This window comes from Lissotriton vulgaris, chromosome 7, assembly GCF_964263255.1.
Source record: "Lissotriton vulgaris chromosome 7, aLisVul1.2, whole genome shotgun sequence".
Taxonomy (NCBI): domain Eukaryota; kingdom Metazoa; phylum Chordata; class Amphibia; order Caudata; family Salamandridae; genus Lissotriton; species Lissotriton vulgaris.
Window position 1 is genome coordinate 1,512,253,130 of NC_141695.1, and position 22,317 is coordinate 1,512,275,446.

General features: G+C 44.2%; 1 protein-coding gene across 1 annotated transcript in view; it reads right to left on the reverse strand.

Annotated features, from left to right (window-relative positions):
* The window catches only part of TUFM (Tu translation elongation factor, mitochondrial), a 136,301-nt gene that overhangs the window by 63,664 nt on the left and 50,320 nt on the right, over nucleotides 1-22,317 (reverse strand). Inside the window, exons 3-4 of the mRNA XM_086932375.1 lie at nucleotides 17,851-18,010; nucleotides 7,203-7,369 (exon numbers count right to left, since the gene is read on the reverse strand). Coding sequence (XP_086788501.1) covers nucleotides 7,203-7,369; nucleotides 17,851-18,010 — 327 coding nt within the window. The remainder of the gene's footprint in view (nucleotides 1-7,202; nucleotides 7,370-17,850; nucleotides 18,011-22,317) is intronic.

Below are 22,317 nucleotides of genomic sequence, written 5' to 3' on the forward strand. Positions count from 1 at the left end.
TACTCATCTGTATCAGCGATCCCGAGCAGCTTCTTTCTGTCCAAGACGCCACTCCGCCCACCAGCACCGTGCCTGCTCCACACTGCCCAAAATTATCGTTTACACTGAGGTTAGGGATCCCAGGTCGCGGCCAGTGGTTCCAAGAGCATTCCGCTGTCGTGGAATACAGAAATCATGTTTGACGGTCCAGGTAAATGCCGGATAGGTTGCCACGTGTCGGGGTATGGAACAGAGCTCTCTCAGCTCACGTCCTCCATGATCGACAGTTGGCCACGCCCCACCCCCACCAAAAAAATCTATGTACTTTGAGACATTCTTCAGACACCCGATTCAGTTGCCTTCTCTCCTGGCCTCTACGTTTAATTAAGCCAACTATTCCTGTTTTGCCAAACGCCTCTTGTCTTTCATTTTTTTAAGGTAAATTCATATTCGAGCAACACTCATTTCTGAATACGTTTTTTAAAATTGAAGAATTTGATTACATCCTACTTGAGGATTAACACAGTGCACCTGATGGACGCTTTCCCTTATGTAGGAAGTGCAACATTACAGCAAAGACAAAAGCACAAACTATATAAATATATTTAGATCAGAAATGGCGAACATATAATAAAAAGTGCACAATTACCTTTCACAACAAAATGGTAATGCAATAACGCTGATTAATCAAAGGGCCCGGTTACTTTATTCCTAGGGGGCACTATGAAAATTATGAATATTTCTTTTTCAATTAATAAACGTTATAACATTTTAGAATGTGCCATATTTATCTAAGCAGGTGTAAAAAAACAAAAAGCGCTGAGGTCTGTTTCTGTGTAAAGCTTAACAAATATATCTGCGCATATAAAATCATGTCTAGAGACCTACAGACATTTCTAACGAAAGATTGACTACCATCTGCAGTTACCACTCCCAAAATTCTCCTATGTTGACAATTTTGTCATCCTCTTATTTGAGTGGCGGTTTTTTCTTTGTCTCCTATTTTTCATTTTTTATAGAAGTGTCTCTGTATTGTAATTGCATTTGTATAGCGCTTATACACCAGACGAGACATCGAAGTGCTTTTTCGACAAGTAGCACGTTACTCCGGGACCCATAGAGGATTAGTGTTGAATTAGTATAGTGAAACATGCAAGTACATTTTAAGTGGTGGATATGTTATTTGGATTCGGAAGGATAGCAGAAGGATAGAAGAGGAAAGAGGGTTTGTATTTATATAGCGCTTCCAACCCCTGATGAGACGTTGAAGTGTTTTTTTTGGGCGAGTGGCACGCTACTCCGGAAACCCATAAAGGATTAGTAGTGAATTAGTACGGTGAAATATGAAAGTAATTTGAGTGGTGGATATTAGTCAGTTATTTGGAGTGAGAAGGATAGCGGAGGGATAGAAAGGAAAGAAAGGTTTGCATTCATATATCGCCAGTTACCCCTGATGGGGTACTGTAGCGCTTTTCTGGCGAGTAGCAGGCTACTCCAGAACCCACCATGTGAAACAGACATTTATGTTTCAATTCACTTGTTAAATGTAGGGCATTTATTTCACTACTAGGTTTGCATTCATATATCGCCCGTTACCCCTGATGGGATATTGTAGCGCTTTTCTGGCGAGTAGCAGGCTACTCCAGAACCCACCATGTGAAACAGTCATTATGGTTCAATTCACTTGTTAAATGTAGGGCATTTATTTCACTACTGGCATTGATATCACTGTATGAGTTGCAGGTTACCTAAACCAACTTGTCGACTGGTAACCTTGATAATTAAGAGATCACTTTTCAGACTAGATTTATAAATTGTGAGAATTAAAAGGTCCGCTTGGTAATATTGCACAACACTTCGTGATGAAACATTTTCTATTGATTCAGAAAGCGACTGGTTTGCTTTTGCATAAGGGGAACAGAATCATTATTACATGAAACACTATACAGTGCAAAAAGTTCTTTGGAATTCTAATTGTATATGAATAAAGTAGCAAGTAAAAATGGATGGCACAAGGAAATAACCGAACCCAGGGGTTTATGAACGACAACACACAGCTTTAGGTGTCTATGAAGTATAGTTATACAAATTAAAAAAAAACTTAGAAAAGATCTTCCTCCATCATGACAGTTCATCATCTTTTAATTGTACAGGGCCAATGTTAAGTGTCTCTATAAGTGCTGAATGTCCTTGTCAACTGTACTGTTAACGGCATCAACAATGGCCATATACCATTTATGCTATGTACATCTGTATCATGTTGCAAAGCTCTGTCACCTAGGGCTTTAATTGTGCTATGTGAATAACTAAAAAAAAATTGTCGAGCTATGAAAGGTTTTTAACACTTAATCCATAGTTATGATTGTCCACAAACGCCTCACAGAACCTAAAAATATCCACTACACGATATCGGCTAAATGCAGATCAACAGAGAAGTCAATAAAGGGACGTGGAATCTTTCTCTAAAGGAAACTTCATTACCACATGGCAAAATATCTTTAGGTAGATAATGATAGGTGCGAGCATCATGTGAAGTGATCGCAATGAAAATACCTCAATTTAGACTTGTACATTCATTCATGCAGATCGGAACTGCATTTTGGGAAAGCAGAAAAATGCCTCACACCAGAAAAATGTATTTAATTTTTTTCTAAATGCAATAACAGACAACAGCTGGACTCTTTCTGTAACACAAAACTTATTGCAAACTAAGCAGGATGTCGACCTGATCCCGTGGAACAGCAGTTTATCAATGAAATGAAACAAAGTCAATGCTGTATAGTAATGCAACATCTATTAGGACACAACAATAGCAACAAATTTTGAAGGCAGGCAAGCAGAAAATGAACTGTATGCAGAAGTTTCAGAGTGTGTAAAGCTGCCAGCAATTACGCAGCTCCTCTCTTAGTGGAGCAGTCTAGAGTCAGAATACAATCACTTCCAGGAATCCAGGGCTGTCCCCAGCCTGAGGGAGAGCTACCACTAGCCAAGGTTGGGATGCAGTGAATGCAGCTGCCCAACATCATTAGGAAGACCTCCTCAATGTTCAGTCAAAGTACAACTTACTTGTCCCAGAGGTCCAGTATTTATGCCACGCCTGTTGCATATGGGAGAAAGCATGAACCAAGTGAATTAAAAAGCTTTTCTTCACAAGGTGAGGGCAGTCCAAAAGCCCCTCTGATTTTGGATATAAGGAAAGGTCAACACATAGGGACCTAGGAAAAGAACTCAAGGAGTTGGACTTTGCTGCTCAAACTGGGGCACCAGACACAATATAAAGAAGTCACCTGGACAACTTCTGAAAACTAAAATGGTGGAAAATATCTGCATCCCCTGATCTCAGCCAACTCAAGCAAGAAAAAAAGATCAAAGAGCACTAGGATATGAGCATTGGTCCGAAGATTGGATGAATCGCTTTGGTGTAACATGGAACGCATGTAGGCACACAAAAACAGAATCCAGGTCTTCAGAAATTAGAAGGCTGCTTGAGAATTTTTCGACAGCATGAAGAAATTGCAACAAGATGAAAGGTCATGGTAGACTCAGAAGCAAGACTGTGGAGTGTTTCTTTTTGAGCGTGAAGGTTTAGTATTTTTCCTGGAGATCTGATGAATGTTGATAACACTTCATTGTTTTGTAGACTGCTTTGTTACTCTCTTTCACCTCCTCATTCAAACACCCTTGGAGAAGTGCATCATCATCCTCCTCTTTTCTCAGATATCTAGAGCAGTTCGTATATGGTCAGGCCAGTTCGGAATGGTCAAGTATCTTTGTTGTTACACGCCAAATAAACCTACACTTATTCTTCCTCACCCAAAATAAGACTGGATTGGTGGAGGGGGCTATGAATGCAGGAAAATGTAGGTGTCTTGGCCACCAGGTCAAACTGCAACTTGAATGGAGATCGCCATCTTATACACCCACTCAGACAGTGACATCAATGGATGCTACTATTTAAGATATTTACTACATCAGACTCTGCTGACCAATAGCACTGCAAAAAAGTTGAACACAGACTATCTACTTTACTCAAGGAAAAACAGAGCAGGTGTTAAAGTGGTAGGGCAGCAGAAGTTTAATAAGGCACAAAGAGGAATTCTGTCCCAACTGCTATCGCGGCAGTAGTCTAGTTTTAAAGGCCCAAGAGAAAATGAAGGGACCTATATTGAACATTGCAGATTATTACAGATGCAAAACTGTTACAGGGACCTACTTATAATATAAAACATTTCTAACAAGCTTGTACGCTGGTAAACGTTATGTACTGGTAAATTAGCATTGTAATGAGGCTGTAATCACGTGGTGAAATTTCACGTGCATGTGGAATTCCACCCATTGTTTGAGGGAATTGTTCCATGTTTGACAGTTTCACTAGCTAGCATGGGAGGTGGTCACAGCTGTCAGCTACATTAAAATACAAGACAGAAACCTACCTGACGGTCCTTTCAAGTTTTAATTATGGCAATTTTGTCGACGAGCTGGCCAGAGGTACTCCTGAGGTGCAGACAGTGACAGGAGTGTACAGCAGTTGTGTGACCACACAGAACCCGCGGCCCGTCCCATAGAAGCCTGCAGCACTGTGACTGAGAAGTGAAAGTTGATAAGGACTGAGACCAGATTACAGGGTGGCGATCTACAGCCATATTAGTGGCAAGTACAACCAGGTTTAATCGCTTAATCCAGAGTCTGTAATCATATTTTTCCCTCACTTGAGCCTCTGAAACCCAAGCGCGATCTTGATAACCTGAGCGTCAGGTTCCATACATTCGGTAACTCACAGTGCCAATCTTGGGCAGTGTTTTTCACCCGCTCTAGCTGTTCAAGGCCGCACGTCAAGATGTACTATGCAGCAGCCATCTTTACCCTCGTTCTCAACCTGGTTATCATATTTCAGCCGCACATACAGCCGTATTCTACAGTTCGCATCAAAACGGTTATGGACACACCTGCTAAAGATTATTAAGAGAGAAGTCATGGGACCGTGTCGGTGACACACACACCTGTTATGTGTGTTTCTATGGACGCATTCAAATGGTGAGGTGCACACCCATTGTGTGCGTTTCTACAGTGACATACAGCATACCGCAAGTAGAGGGTTCTGTACTCCTTAACTGACAATACTTTATTAGCACAGCTTTACAATACATAGCATTCAGTTGTAGTTTAGTGCTCACCTGTTGTAGGTTTCTATAGTCACATGAATTTTCAGTTTGTAGACATCCAAGAACATCACATCTTGCAAAAACCCCACCAAGTTTTTTTTAGCTCAGCCAGGAGAACCTTCTGTTCCGTGGGAGAATTGGTTACCGATGAATGAGTTGCATAGTAAATTGAAGTTATCTTTGGTATTACTTGATGCGTTTACAAGATGGATTTGTGGTAAATTCATTAAAGAAATCACCACCAAAAGTACCATTCAATATTTGAATAGTATTTTCTTGGAGGAAGGTGTTCCATCTATAATCATTACAGACAATGGCACAACTTCTTTCCAATGAGATGGTGAGATTTTTAAGAAGGTGTGGTATTTGCCAACACCACACTTCTTTCTATAATCCCCAGGGTAATGGCATTGTAGAAAGGGCCAATAGATTGGCAAATAGTGTTATTCAAATGGCTGTGGAGAGTGGAGAATGCGTGAAAAAGCAAATCGAGGAGATGGTGTGGGCATAGTGCACCAATGTGCAAGAGGCAACTTCCAAATCCCCCTTTGAGGTCATGAGAAGTAGGTTACCCGGCTCAAAGCAGGCACTGGTACATAGTAAACAGGACAAGGAGGCGAGAGTCATAATTTCAAGGTTGGTGATTGGGTTAGAATCAAAGCGGAGAGGTTTGTGGAGGGTTTATCAACATTTTGGGGTCTGTATAAAATCAAACAGGTATATAATTTTCATGTGTTACTTGAGAATGGTGAGAAGTTAAATCATCAGAGAGTGGCTCTGTATCAGAAAGGTGGTGAGTGTCATTTTAGGAACAATGACAGAGAAAGTGGCTTTATGTTAATGAGTGATGGCAATTGTGTGGTCTCTCATCCCGTGTCTTCGGCGGTTCAAGGTGTTGCTGTGGAGAACAGGGCTGTAAAGGGACGCAGGCCACCTACCTTTCTCAAAGATTATGTACAGTCAGTTTTTTGATTGTGTGCAGGGTTGTAATAATGCAACGTTTATTATATTCTCAAAGTTCCTTTATTTTATTTCTTCGTTTCTTTTCCATTTTTGTTGGGAAGGAAAGGGGATGTTTTATATACTATTCCATTAGAATTGTAATGAACCTGAATTCCACCCATTGTTTGAGGCTATCGTTCCATGTTTGGCAACTTCCCTGGCCAGCATGGGAGGTGTTCACAAGTGCTGTCAGTTACATTAAAATACAACATAGAAACCTACTGGGCTGTCTTTTCATGCTTTGATTTATGGCAATAAAGCTTCACCAGATGAGCAGATTTGCTCTAACGGGGGCATTCCAATCTTTATTTTGACTTAGAATTCTCCAAAGTACACGCTCTTCCTTCTCCCCCTCTCAGGACTCTCCCCATTTACCAATCTAAAACTGCAATTATTTAATTGACAATAATATTCTGAAATCTGAATGTCTACGTAGTTAACACCTTCACCGACCAGTCCTGAACCACCAACATCATTAACAAGCTGATTCTGAAGGTACCCAAAACATAGGCAGAAAATTAGCCTCTTATCTTTCACCTCTGTCTCCTGGTGGAAAAATCCCCACACTCAAGAATTGTACCCTTACATTTGACCCCAGGAAAGAGTAAAAGACCTTCAATAAAAGACCCATCTCAATGCATGTATACTCCTAGCCCACTATTCATGAATCAAGATAAACGTACACACTTTATATGAACCTGGACCATTGTAAATATGTGAATTGTATTCAACATCAAATCACCTTTAGTGCTTTTGCAAACGTTCACAAGTGTGCAAGTAACCTGCATCCTACAGCACACAAAGTCAAGTTCCTATTGAAACGCATCACTGGTCACCTTGTCTAGGTCGCCACTATATAAATATCTCCAAAATAAACTATCATCCTCCTGCCCCAAATCCCCCACCGCACATTATCTTCTAGGCCTCCTCCTTCTCTGAGGACCGATCCCAGATCCAATATCCTCCTGCCCCTTTTCGCCTAAGTGCCTCTTCTCCGCTTCTCAATTTCCAAACTCTCCTTAGGGCAGTCAGCCTGTACCAGGGAACGTGGAGTAATACCTTAACATAGTCAGCATGCCCAGGGCAGTCCGTATGTGCATAATGGCGGTTTGCAGTGGCATACTCCACATGCGAAGCATTAATGGTGATCCCACGAGCCTTCTCTTCTGGAGCGTTGTCAATATCTTCATATTTCTTAAACTTAGCTCCCCCCGCTTCAGCAAGAACTGTGGGGAGTAAAAACAAATATCAGAATTATGATAATCCTTGGCACTCTTAACTGCTGAGAGTCCACAGAAGTCAAAAGGTTAAGAACCCCTTAGCTCCCCTCAGCAATAAAACAGCAGTGTATGGACTATTCTTTTTGCCTGCCAAATAGAGTACAGCAATTATAGACACTTCCAGAGTAGCATTTAAAGGACAGATTAAGTAGTCTGTAAAATGAACTTTATCAATATTTACCGACTCAGTAGACCTACCCAAGTTGTATTGGTGGTGGTGTACGTCAAAGGTATGAATTCAGTGCAGCCTGTATGAAACACCTCATTGATGTAGAATCACATCATGAGCAAAAGCAACTCACGGAAGTCGGTCAGATATGTTGCGGCTTGTTGAATAATAATGCAGCACCGAAAATTGTTTGTGCAGAGTAAGTCCCGCAACCCGAGGCGCGGGTCAATACCATGAGGATTGCAGAATTGTGAGTTAGCGGGTCAAGAGCAGCAGTAGTGTTTGGCTCTTGGCAAGGACGGGAGTGTTTCTGCTGAGTTAGGTGAGGGCTCGTGGATTTGGAGCACTAGCGGGATGCGGCAAAATGAACAGCTAGGCCAAGGAGCAGCACCACTGCTTTCATGGATAGGCAAGGGGGAGCCTGCACTGCTCCGGAAAATTCCTTGCCTGAAAGATGCCCCTACACACCTCAGTTCAGCACAGAGGGACAATGAGACAGTCTGTCTCCTCACCTAAACATTTGTCCATTTCTGCTGGTGGAGATCAATTTTATTCTACGTCGGGAGCAGAGGCAAGGATTATGCTAAAATTTCTCTCTTTATTCCTTTCAGCAGTGTTCAACTTTAAAAGGCATTTACAATGCAAAGGTCTCGCCTTTGCAAAAGTTAGCGCTATTGGCATTGTAAATGACAACATTTTATGTGTTGGTTTTGAAAACAGATAAATAAATGGCATTGTCATTTACAATGCCAATAGCTTAATCTCTCGCAAATGCCACACACAAACACACAGAGCCCCACACACACAGAGCCACACAGAGCCCCACACACACAGAGCCACACAGAGCCCCACAAACACACAGAGCCCCACACACACAGAGCCCCCCACACACAGAGCCCCCCACACACATATATATGTGCAATTTCCTAAAATGACCAGAACAGCAGCAGAAATACTGGGCATTAGGCAATTCATCCCTGAATAAAAACAGACAAGAGGGAGAACTACTTTGATTGGCTAATATTAACATTTCTTCAGACAAAGTCAGTTGGCATTAAACAAGGTTCTTTAAAAAAAAAGCCAGAATAAATGTATACTTTCCTTTTTTGCCTGGCAATCCCAAAATATATTATATTTCAACAGAACCCCCCCCCCCGCGTTTTCCCTGCTCTGAAGTTAGAGCAATTAACCAATACTTCAATTATTTCCTGCTGCTCCAAAGAGCAGGCAAGCAGCTTTTACTCAGGCACAGGAGAAAAAGCCCATGAACGGTGCATTATTGTAAGCTTTCCAAACAGCACTGTTTTAGTCCCACGTGATTTAGATTTTATTGTCAGTTGCCTGCCAGCTGCTGCCAAGGTTCGAAGTTGGGGAGCCACAAAAACACAGGGAAGCTCTGTTAGCGCTCAGCAAAGCAATGCTTCCTGAAGGCATTTTATTCACTAGCCACACACGAGACATTACAAAATCACCAGGTAACCATACAATAAAGCTCAACCAAAATGTAAATTGCAAGACGTTTTCTCACATTAGAAACAGAAAAAAATGAAATAAAACATGGAAATTTTACAGGGCACTAAGCGAGTGAAAAATGGAGTAAAATCAAGTTACATCTCCCACCAAAAAATAATAATACCAATCCCAATTCAAGAAAGCTACACTGTTCGGGTGGACAATCACTTCTGTCAGCAGGTTACATGCATGTGCTAACATTGACTGCTTGATGTCCGATAATTAATCGTAGTCCATGGTTAGAAGTAAGAAAGAGGTGATAATACACCACAAAGTTAACATAAAGGTACCTTCTTTGTATTCACTCAAAATGGACATCCTATAATTTGAAGCTCCTTGGAGCAGAGGGCAGCCCCCGGCGACCAGCAACGCAGGCAGCCGTCCCTTCCGGGGGCTACACTTACCAGGGACCCGACCTATAAATAGCATGTGCAGCACGGGCTGACGCTGCATGCATCACAACAGCATTACTCATGGCAGAAACCTGCCCTTCAGACAAAAGGCATTTGTGTCAAAGCCACCGAGATCTGCAGGGGAACAATAACGCCAAGGTACTTACACAGCGGCAGCAGGCTGCAGAGACAGACCACCCAAAACAAGCCAACAGAGCCGATTCATCCGCCTGATCTGCCCAACTCAGAACAAACAACAACACTGGGAGGCGAGCGTCAGTTACATATAGAGTGACTAATGCTCTGTGGCAGGCTCTATGTGTGCAAGTCAGTTATTTCCAACCGATGGGAGAGCGAGGGGACGGGAGCGCAGACCGACACGCATCCGAACCACTGCATCCCACAGGCGGCGGCCAATCAAGCCCAAGGTCCACTCTCGAGCACCATCGGGCCATGTGACCGGATCTAAAATGCAGCACTGACTGTACGACCGATTGAGCATCAAACCACAGATTACAATACATACGGTGCATGTATACGCACACACACTGTTAAGAGACTTAAGTAACGCACAAATACCGCAATACAATGACATCAACAGAGAGCTCATGTAAAGCGCGCTCGGATACCTTCGGGTCCAGTTCGCGCTATATGACAAGGGCGGCCATTTGTCTCAATGCCCCGTCCTTTTGCGATTGGGGGGCGTGTTTTCTAGGATGTAAACAACAATCAAAAACACGCCCACCAGTCTGAAAAGGACGGGCTTACAGACAAATGGTTCTTCTTTCGATCTAAGCCCCGTTCTTTTGCGATTGGGGGGCGTGTTTTTGACTGACAAAGTCACTAGTAGAACAAAACAAAAAAACACGCCCTCAATCCGAAAAAGATGGGGCTTAGAGCAAGAGAATGACGACTCTGAGACATCTTCTCCAATGCCTGGCCGCCGTTTAGGAGGCCAGTCAATGGAGAAGAGGGGTGGGGTTTACACTCGCTACTCAGAGTCAATAAGTCTCGCTGGCAAGACTGCGCATGTGCGCAGCCTACGCTAGCCGAGACCTAAAAACTACCTTTCCCATCAAACACCGGGAAAGGACTACAAAACAAAAGTTAATCCAATCACAGCTGAGGTCATGTCCATAACAGACTGTATCCTAGTTAACCCCCTCTTTCTTTCTTGTTTCCAGCCAGATAAGTATCCGTTTTTCTTTACTACGAAATTGTCGTAATTTAATTTTCTTTTGTGGCTTCGGCTATCTTTTTACTTTACATAGCCCTGCCACGGGAGCGCCAGTCAGCGCTCCATTTGCGACTTACATGCTCTGATGATTCCCGGGACCGCTCAAGTGCAGTGAGGCAATTCACCTGTCAAGGGGCATAAGTAGCTTCAGAGAACGCATGCCACGTCTCGTTGCTCCGTAGGGGTCGCGCTAATTTCCGATGGAGAATGGAAGAGCCGACCTCCCACTGAGCCCTGGGTCTACCTGGGCCGTCTTTGAAGCCCTTGGACGCCCGCTAGGGTCTGTATAAAGCCTGTACGGGCATTTTCAACAAAGCGGCTAATGCCTGGTTTCACCGGGTCTGTATTTCGGCAATTTAAAACATCCCTAATTAGCAGATTGCATGATTGGCCGCTGGTGGGGTTCGGGCCCAGGTGGTATTGTATCTTTCTCTATATAAGACTGAGGGAGTACTAGCCCCAGGGCGCAGAGTACTAACCTCAGAGTGCAGACCCCAAAAAAGGTGCATCTGAGCACGTTCAATTAATACTGGTGCCGTCCAGTGCCATGATCAAGACTTCAAGGGCTGCCTATATAAGATCTGTAACAATAAGGCAGTATGTGAAATAAAGCCTGCGTTTCCTCCCGTATTAAGATACCATGCAGCGCGACCAAGAGGAAGAGTCCATCTCGGTCCTTCACTTGGATGGTGAATTCTGTGACCCAGCTGACGGCTTGGTTCACCAGGCCGTAGTGTTGTCCATGGGGCCCTTTGAAACGCAGCTCATAAATGAAATTGGCACACGTGCCAGACCCATAGATCTGTCCCAGACTCACCCTATGCCCTCTGGAATCCTACAGGAGACACGACCCCACAAACGCAAAGGTGACCCCTCCATGGATGTTAGTTACTTTGAGAGGCTAAAAAAAGGCCTTCTTCGTGCGCACCGACGAAGGCCACAGGAAGACACAGAGGATGCATTTGGCGCGCAACTCGAATTACCCTAGCCCTATTCACCACCACTGGTCGAACATTTTGATTTAAATCACAATAGAGAGTGGGGAACTAGGGTAGCTAGTTCACTTCCCCAAGGGTATGTATATGGTAATTAAAAGGAGCTAGCTACATTGATAACGTTCATGTTGTATGTGTCTTAGGAAAACATATTACTTTTTTTAGAAGGTCCTCCCCCACCAACCTAGTTGGTGGCATGCTTCACCATCGGGCCCTACCCGAGGAACCAAGTGTACCTCAGGTGTGCTACGACGCCTGTTTGCAGCGGAGCAGGTTGTGTTAGGTGAGTGTGCAGTGATGATGTTGAGGGTGGGGTTAAAAAACTGTCCTAGAGGTCCCAGCGAGTTACTTTATTAGTGGGCCCTAGGCAGAGTAAAAAACAAGGCTTTTGGACGTAGTAGGAGAGACTTATGGTCTCCCACGTCCGGTGTGGTCAACTAGTTTCAGCCAGGCCTTGGATTCAAAACTGGCTTTCTTCAGGACCTATGTGTGAGGGGGTGAAACAAGGAACTTAAGTGTTTAAGCGTCCTATGTGAAGCACTTGCTATGGTGCTGTCGCTGTAAGAGGAGGATTTGCGCTAAGTTTGTACTTCCTAATTTCAAGGGACAAACTCCATGAGTCTCTGGCGGGGATCCAAGACCATAGTGCACTTTGGTGTGATCTCAGGATCCGCTGTTGCACCTCTTGTGGCCGGCCAGGAACTTCGTCTACAGGACCTTAGAAATTCGTTTTTTCAGACACACAATCAGCTTTGAGAGAGCAAGAAGTGGTAGACTTACTCAGGAAGTAGGCAATTTCCCCTATCTATCTTCATCCACAGGGGTTCCTCAGCAATCATAGTTTTAGTGGAGAAGTGGGGCTGGGACAAAGGCCAGTAATCAACCTCAAATAATTCAGTGGTTGGCTAACGTGTTGCAACTTGAAGATAGAGGGCATACACCTATTGCACGATCTCTTGAGAACGAACTCTTGAGAACAGATGAATGGATGGAACTCAAAGACACCTATTGAACGATCCTAATTTCTCCCCCATTGCAGATTCCTACAGTTCAAATGTCGGGATCGGGTTTATGAATTCAAGACCCTACCATTCAGTCTCTCCTCCGCCCCTTGGTGTTTTACCAAGGTTTTGAAGCCAGTTATTCAACACCTCAGGGCCCAAGGTTACCGTCTGATCATTACGTGGACGATCTTCTGCTAATGGATCAGAATCGGTCCATCTTGGCACACCAACTGCAAACAACCATTTACCTCCTAGACGACTTAGGATTTATCATCAACGAGAAGAAGTCACTTTTGACTCCATCAAAGCAGACCATCTATCTGGGTTTTGTGGTCAAGACAAAATATTAAGTCTCCCGTCGCGAAACATTTCGAAAATCCGACGGGAGCTTCGGAAGACACTGTCCAGACATGCAACTTCGTTAAGACAGATAACGAGCGTGGTAGGTCTACTATCGTCCTCGGTTCAAGCAATTTTTACGGGTCAGTCAGCGAGTGGCTCAAAGCCTCCCATCTCTGCAGGGGCATCGAGTACTCTAAACAAGTCCATTTAACGGAAGTGGTCAAGGACGAAATGCGGTGGGGATTGGTGCACATGAAGGCCTGGAACTGCTGGGTCATTTTCAGCTTGGATCCGGATCTAGTCGGGTATTAAGTCTGACACAAGCAAGTCCGGATTGGGGAGGGGGGCGCTCGCTGCGGAGACTCAGTCACAGGCAGAAAATGGTCCGCAGAAGAGCAGGCAATGCATATCAATTGTCGGACCTGAGGATCAGGGTTCGAGTCTCAGTAACGACACCAAACACCCCTGTGCCTAACAAAAATTAATGTGTGTCCTCATGTAACATAATGGGTGCTATGTAAAGCGCTCCGATACCCGATTTGGGTCAAGTTCGCGCTATATAAAACACTGCAACAAAAAAAAATACGCGACAAAGGACCAGGTATCTTGTTGTGTCCTTCAAGATAGATAACAATTCAGCAGTTTACTACAACAATCATCTGGGGGGCTCCAAATGGAAACTGCTGGCGGATCTAGCCAAGGATTCCTAGGCTATTTGCCTGTCCAACAAATGTCTCATTGACTGCAGAATATCTCCCAGATGCACCCAACAAGGTAGCGGATGAGTGCTTGTGAGAATGGTCAGACTTGAATCTCTGGCAACTAGATCTGGAGGCCTTCAGAAGGATGGAGGAGCGCTCGGGCCCATTCACAGTTGACCTTTTTGCGTCTAGGTTGGATCACCAAGTTGCAAGGTACGTCAGTTGGAAGCCAGACCAGTTAGCGGTGGCGACAGATGCCTTCCTCCAAGATTGGTCTGCAGAGCACAGGTACTTGTTTCTCCCCTTTGCGATGATCATGCGCTTTTCGACTCAGTTACAACATCAATAGGCGACCAGAGCACTGATCACTCCGCGCTGGCGGTCGCAAGTGTGGTTTCCAGTTCTTCTAGAACTTTCTTGGGGCTTTCCATTATTTCTACCGCATGCTCCACATCTCCTTCGGGATCCTCTGGGTAATGGTCACCCACTCATTCTGCAACAGAGCATGTCGCTCATGGCATGGGGGATTACAGGGAACATTGGAGAGTCCTAGGACCTTCACGGACAGCTGAAACTATGTAGGCCACTGCCTGGGCAGCTAGAACCACGAAAAGATATAAATCTGTGTGGTCCAAATGGGCTCATTGGTGTCTTCAAATCAGTTGAAGATCCCTGGGATGTGATGTTGCCCCCATATTGAATTTTGTGGCCTCTTTAAGTTCTAGGGTCAGGCAAACAATCAACTTGTATCATTCAGCGATCTCAGTGGGCCATATGCCGATGCAGGGAGTGAATGTTGGAGAACATCCTCTGGTGTGCAAATTGATGAGGGGGATTTGGCTTGTTTCCTTTGCCGGAGCTGCATCACTCATCGTTGTGGGATGTTAACAAGGTGCTCCCCCATTAAGTCTTGGCAGCGTAATGATTTTCTGTCACAAAAGGAATTTTTCGCAAAATTGGCAATGTTGTTATGCTTATTCTCCTGCCACAGGGTTTATGACGTCGGGGTGCTCGACATTACCGGGCTGGTTTTTACTCAACAAGGGGTTACTTTTAACATTTTGCAGAGAACAAAATCAAATTTCAGAGTGATATCCTATCCGGCTTTCGAGAAGTCTCCTAACTAGTGTGTTGTATGATGTTTGAAGGCAAATGAAAATATGACTGAAGAAATCTGCCCTCCCTGAGAGTGGCAGTTATTTATAGCACTGAACAAACCTTTCAAAGCACTATTGCCTGATGGATCCGTTGGGTAATACAATATGCACACATTGATGCGTAGCAATTTGGAGCTCACTCTGTGAGAAAGGCAATGTCTTCTAAAGTCTTTAGTCTAGGGGCATGACTAGAGGATATTCTTAATGAGGTACATTGGTCTTCAGACTATGTTCAAAAGGTTTTATTTTAAACTGGTGATAGATATGGCATCTTTGGTGGTTGACAAGCTTTGAATGAGCATAATCCTTGCCTCTGGTCCGGACATAGAATTAAAAATTTCTAAGCAATTGGAACGGGATGTTTCAATACTACAAAAGACACTGAGGCGAGGATTATTTCCGCCCAGGTTTCTGTAAACTTCTCACTCGGAATGGTTAATCTTTTGGAATATGGCCTGAAATCATAGATTGTGGCACAAATGGTCTTAAGATCCAAGTATGATTACTCTTCTTTAACTGAAAGTATCCCAGTCTTTTACATGCTATCCTGAATTTGCCTGTTCATCATTTTGTTGTCTGCATTGAGGCTTCCATTTAGTCGAGATAAGGGAGTGATAGTTCTTAATTTTTTTCCCAAGTTCTGAGTCAACCAAAGGGGAGTAAAGAGAGGCACTGGAGAATTTTCGGTCACACTCAAGAAAGAGGAAGTTGACCAGGATACAATCAGAAATATGGACATGACCGGCGTTGTCGTTGGATAAACGTTTGTTTTGTAGTCTTGATGGAAAAGGTAGTTTTTAAAGTTGAACAGTACTGGAAGGAATAAAGAAAATAAGTTGGGCATAATCCACACCTCCGTGTCCTTAATACAATTGAAACTCTCCCTTAGGATTGCTAGGAAACTTAATTTTCAAACTGTTTGACCCTTATTCTGGCCCTAATGTTCAAGCAGCGATCACTGGTTGAAGCCACAGTCAAGTGTAGCCCGATTAAGACCAGCAATCAATATCAACTGGTGAAACAATTGCCTGTTGTAGGTGTCCCCCATTCCCTGTGGGTGTCCCACCACCAGATACCATATAGTGACTACATCTGGGAGAACCTTATATTTCAGAACTTGAACTTATGACACCTCTGCAATCATATAACTAGTCCCTCAACATCAATATATTGGACTGTGTCTTCAAGTGGACACCAGGTCTCCTGGACATTACTGACATCACTAGGGGACCCAAATAATTTCTTGGGGTGGAGGCATTGTCTAGGTGTTACACATTTGGAAAGTAACATATTTTTTTAAGTGAACTTTGGAGAGCATGGTGGTTCATCAAAATGAATTTGGATAGCAGTATACCGGTCAACCACTTAAAAAAAAACAGAAGGCGACCTGTAAAATTTCAAGGATTACTGAGTCAACCCCAACCCAGTCCAGTAAGATTACACTGGCCATAAGGCAACTATTAAAACAAGCAATTGTAATGCAATAGGCCTCAAATTTGCGAGAGGTTAAGCCATTGGCATTGCCTTTTATTTATGTGTTTTGAAAACCTACAAGCGGTACTTTAACACGCACTTTTTAGGTTTTCTGAACACATAATTAAAAGGCATCGTCATTTCCAATGCCAATTGCTCAAACTGTCACATGAGACCTATTGCAATGCAAATGCTTGTTTTTTGTAGGGCACAGGGAGATTAAGTGATTTGGCATCGTGACATTAATGGTTAGCAAAAGTATCAATGTAGGACACTGCCCAGCAACCTTTGTAAATCCTGTATTTTCAGTTTTGAGCACTCAAAGGACGTACTCATTATTCATTAGTCTAACGTGTTTTTTTAACGTTTTGCTCATTGATCTTAAAATCAGAGATGGATGCAAAGAAATAAATTTGTTGCATAAAATTCGGTATTAAGGGCTTGGGAGTTGTTCAGGAGAAGTAAGTTGTCAGCATATGGTCAGTGTTTTGCATTAGAATAACTACACCTCTACCATGTTATTCACAAACCACCTCTTGGATTCATATAGGAAATGTGTTTTCACAGTGATTACAAATAGAATTGCTCATAGATATGACCACTTTCTACAGCAACTATTTTTTTCAACCTAAATCCAAATGGACTCACTTCTAGAACTTACATCAAACTCTATATATGAGAACAACTACTCTGCAGATATTAACAGCATGTTGGGAACCTCCTTAACAACTACTGTTTTTGCTACAGTACGCCACATCTTAGATTAAAAATCAAAATCTCGCATTCTGACTAAATACTGTCAAACAAACTATTATGAGTTTCACTGACAGACTTATTGGATAGTATCACTTCTACTAATATGAGGCAACCAACTATTTCTTTTGCCATCCTTCTTTGGCCGCTCTGACCATCCTTTCTTGAACATGCGCGGTTTCCATGAAATCCAGCGTACACTCCTACTTTAACATACGGCTGATCCTAATCCAATACCCGTACCCCCACCCCTTATTCACACAAATAATCCATCTTTACTTCAATCAGTCTAAACATGCAGTGGCTCACATACCAATCACATGTATGATAACCGTATTATGCAGCTAAAACCCAATATATTTCTCTCAATATCAACTCTGTCACCCTTGCTTCTCTAATCCACATTTAATTGGTCTTAATGCTGTAATTGAGTTAAATACTTTCTGGGTATCTTCAATGGTCAACATTTTTTTTAATGCTGTGCTCCGTAAACTGTTGTTGTTTGGTTTCAAATAGAAAACTACATCGCACACAAAGAGAGGGCTGAGGATCAGGTGTACAACAGTTGCTACAGGATATAACCTTAATCTTTTCCCTCTGCATGTGGTTTTGTGAAATGAGTGGTAGGGTGAGTCTGCTATGAATGTGGCAGGACTTTAGTCTTCCAGTCTTGTGGTGGTGGGAACACTCACTTTTGGTGATGGCTGCTGTCAGGGTGGTCTTGCCGTGATCCACATGCCCGATGGTGCCAATGTTCAGGTGAGGTTTGTCCCGCTGATATGTTTTCTTTGCTTCCACTGCATATTGCCGCAGTAGTACAGAGCATAGAGCTGCTGGCTGGGCAAGAAAATTCTGAAAGTAGAGAAGACGCAGAAAAAGTCAGTTGGAAAAGAAGCCTTTTCCCTCAGTCAGAATACACAAGGTATGAACAGCTGTTTTTGTTAGCCAAACACTGCCCATTTTCATTAATTCTCAAAGTTCCCGATTATAAGAAACTTCTCTCCAGAACACCCTCCCCTGAGAATGTATTAATGTGTATATAGTTAACATGTGGTGCCTAGCAAATCACTAAAAATAAACACTGACTCAAGAAGAATTAGCATCTAAGTCACTGCATAAAATTTCATGGAAACCGGGGAACCACTTTGAAGGTTGCACAACCCTCTGTAAATCCTGGGTCTCTTGTGCCAGACCCTGCAGATAGAGTTCAGTTCTATAATTTACCTTCAACTTGTCTCTCATGAATCCACATTAATTCAAACTCTGTGCTGGGGCACTGAGAGTGCGTGCATCCCTGTAGATGTGGTGCTCACCCTTTCCACTTTTTCTGCACAGCTCTACAGACCATAGCAAATTACCCTGCATGTCTGCACAGCCGTATAAATTATGTACCTGGTTTTTCTAGGACAGTGCATCCCTTCAGATCATTTGCCTGAGATCTTTACAACCCTACAGGTTTTATGCCATGACTGGAGAGTCCCATGATATGGAGCCTCCTTCATTGAGATTCCCACAAACAGTTACAATTTTATTGCAAAAGAACCAATCTTCAATAACATTCCAATCTTTTTGGAATGTCTTTAATAACATTCCAATATTTTGGTACGCCACAGCAGCTGTTTAGTATGCGAAAGACATCTTGGGGAGTTTCAGAAAGTTGACTTGGGAATGCATTCTGCCCATTGCTTGCCATTGGCTTTGTGGTTTGTAACTCACGTTTTCTGGCTTTCCATTTGCTGGCTTTATTTTCTTTAGGCTGTACAGTTCCAGTTTGTACCTCTGCATACCAAATCTGTGTTTACAGTATTCTTTTACAAAATAGGTTTCTGTGGTAAACCGGTCTGTAAATATTGTTCTAATCTCGTCACATCTGATGGGCATTCAAAGACAAAGGTCAAATGTAAAGTGTGTCTTCAAGAAAGCTTGGTGTTTATTTTGCTTATGGCTGACTTCAAAGTGAGAGCATTTACAGGACTGAGGAATGCAGCGTACGTTCTCCATGGAGCCCGCTTGTGCACTTTAAAAAATTTCTTTTTTTTTTTAGGCATAGCCATCTCAAAAGGTATCACTCAGCTACACAAAACATTTGCTTTTCATTCATGGGACATGAAGTTCACTATTGGCATTCTCACAGTGAGTAAAAGCATGAACGTTTCTAAAATCGTGTTTGAAAACTATTTCTTACTATAGCAAAGTGCTCCTTATTGGACATGCTCACCCCCACTTTTTGCCTGGTATCTGATGCAATTTTGACAAAAGTGCACTGGGTTCCTGCTATCCAGGTCCCCAGTACAAGATTTCTTTCCCTAAAACTATACAATTGCTTCCCCAATTGCCAATAACTTTAGCACCCCTTGTAAGTAGCTAGAAAACGGTACCCCTGGTAGCTAGGGCAAGGAGGCTAAAGGGGATCTCTAAGGGCCGCGGCACATTGTGCCACCCAAAGAGATCCCTCAGTTGTGCCACCCAAAGAGATCCCTCAGCATAAACATGTAAACTGCCATTGCAGGGTACGCCATGGTGCAGAGAAAAGTGAAGTAAACCACATGGCACACCTCAAGTGTGCCATGCCCGCAAACACTGCATGCAGTATAGGTAAGACACCCAGCCCCGAGACGTGCACACTATACTACATGTGTGGACAGTGAAAACTGCCTCTTTTGACATGTTTGGGCCCCACTTTTCTGCCTGGAAAATTATGTAGTTTTGATGGTAGTGCACAGGGTCCCTGCCAACCAGGTCTACTGTACCAGTGCTTGTTCCATATACCTATTCCACAATTGGCACTTTAGGAGTCCTCTAAGTCCCTATTAAATGGTACTTGGGTATCTAGGGCATTGGGACTGAAAAATGTCCACTGGGCACTCACCTAGGCCATGCAGACTGCCACTACAGCATGCATGACCTGGTGTAGGCAAAACGACAAAATTGACATGGCACGGGCCAACTAGCAATGTCTGAGGTATTGATAAGTCACACCTCTAGCAGACCTTTATCCCTATGGGAGGGTGCACTATATCAGAGGTGTGGGCATATCTGCATGAGCAGATGTGCTCCTACAAAATTGAAGTCTATTCTCAGGCACTGTAATTGCCAGGGAAACCATAGAGTATATGGGCTGGAAAATCAAGACCTCGGGTTTCACAGCACCATGAGGGTTTCTCTGAACCCATGAGTGTTTGGTACCAAACTACTCCTCTCAATAAACCCACACTGATGCCAGTGTGGGATTTATTGTAACATGCACTCAGAGGGCACCTCAGAGGTGCGCCCCGGAAACCTACTAACCCTGGTGTGGCCATAGACCGGCTTTAGACAGCCTGCCGTCACCAGACATGTTTCTAGACACCTGGGTAGAGAGCCCCCGCTCGCTGGAACCAGAAACAAAGAATATCCTGGACAGAGGTGTCACACCTCTGCCCCCAGGATCTGCACACTGCTCGAGAGGGAACCTTCAAAGGCCTTCTGCCTTTGTAATGCGACCCCCAGCCCCCAGTTTACACCACCACCTTGGGGGGAAAAACCGTCAGTAAAAGCTAGGAAGAATAGGTGGTGTGCCCAACTCTGCTAACTTCACCCGTAAGTTGTAGGAGGCATGGTGAAGCACATCTTCCAGTCCCTGCTATCTTGAAGACGAGGGCTAGGACTATGCCCCCTCCCACAGTAGGGTGTCATAATTGAGCATTGCCCCTACCTGTCCCTCTCTTAAAACACCCCTTACATTTAGTATTTAGGTGGCTCCCCAGACCCCGAAAGTAGTTCCTGCCAACCTAAGAAGAAGGACGAAGAAGACAATGTGCAGAGACTGTTGATACCCAAAGACTTGGCCCCAGCCCTACCAGTCTGTCAGCAGCCCTCGAAGATCCTGCAAAGAAAAAACACCTGTTCTGCAGTCAGCAACCTCCACAACCCCTGAGAGGACTACCTGCCTCTGAAGAAGACCAGAACTCCTGAGTACAGTGGCTCTGTCTACAAGAAAGCAACATCCTAGATCACTCTGCATCCAACGCCTCCGGCCTGTGTCCAGGTTACCACCATTGCAGAAAAGGTTCCCCCGCGATCCTGAATCCCAGTCCAGCATTGGCCTACCCCTCATTGATGCCTGAATGCGAACCCAAAGGCTCTCCCGACCGCGATTATCTCTGGTAAGAGAAACCCAACGTCAAAGGACAGCCCTGCACCTGATGCCCCTGTGTCTTAGAGAGCTTGACTGACTGTGTCCCTACAACCTACAGCTTTCCCACTCACCTCTGCTGTTGCTGGTTTCCTTTGTGTAGCCTTCAGTTAGTTGCCTGCAACCTGTTTTCCAAACTGAGTTTCTCCACTGAATTGCATTGGGTGTCTGACACAATGTTTGCACCCTACACCCTGCCACCCCAATGTATGTTTGGTGCTGCCTCATGGCCCCCTCCGTGCTTGTTAGAACTTCTGAAGTTTGAGCCCTGCAACCGATCTACTTACCTGTAAGCGTGCCTCTTCAAGCACCCCGAGTCTCTGATGGATAACATTGGACCTGATCTTCAAATTTGACCTCTGCCCAAGGCCGCCTTAGTGCCGCTGGAGGCGTAGGGTGTGTGCCTACCTGACCCTTGCCCTCTGCTGACCATGCAACCCGAAGACTATATTTTTAAGTGGTCTACTTAACCTATAAAACAGCATTGTTGTTTTCCTCCACAGGTTAACATTGCCAAGACTGAAAAGTGCGCACTTTTGAAACTGAAAGGAATCTCTATTTAAAAATGTACTAACCGGCGGAGCCGGGACGGCGGCCAAGATGGTCGCTCAGGCTCCCGGCTCCGCCGGCTCTCCTCCCCCGCCGCCTAACTTCTTCGCTCGGCCCGCACAGCTCCGGGGCTCCCGTGCGCCGGAAGGGGCGCTGAACAGATGAGTTCGATCCCGAGCGCTTTCCGTGCCCGGGCAGCGGAGTTACGGACCTCCGCGATATTGGCCTGCGCAATACCTGCAGCCGGGATCTAGCGTGACTACGCCGCCGCCAGCGAGAACCACAACAGCGGCCGCAGGGATCCAGGTGGCACCCGCCCACCACCAAGTAGGTCAGCCCGCCCCTGAAAACTTGGTTCCAGCGCTAACCCGTATATCGGGAGGGCAGAAGTACATGCTATTTTCCAGCGCTGGTCTGGTGCCTTCTCCCCTTGATG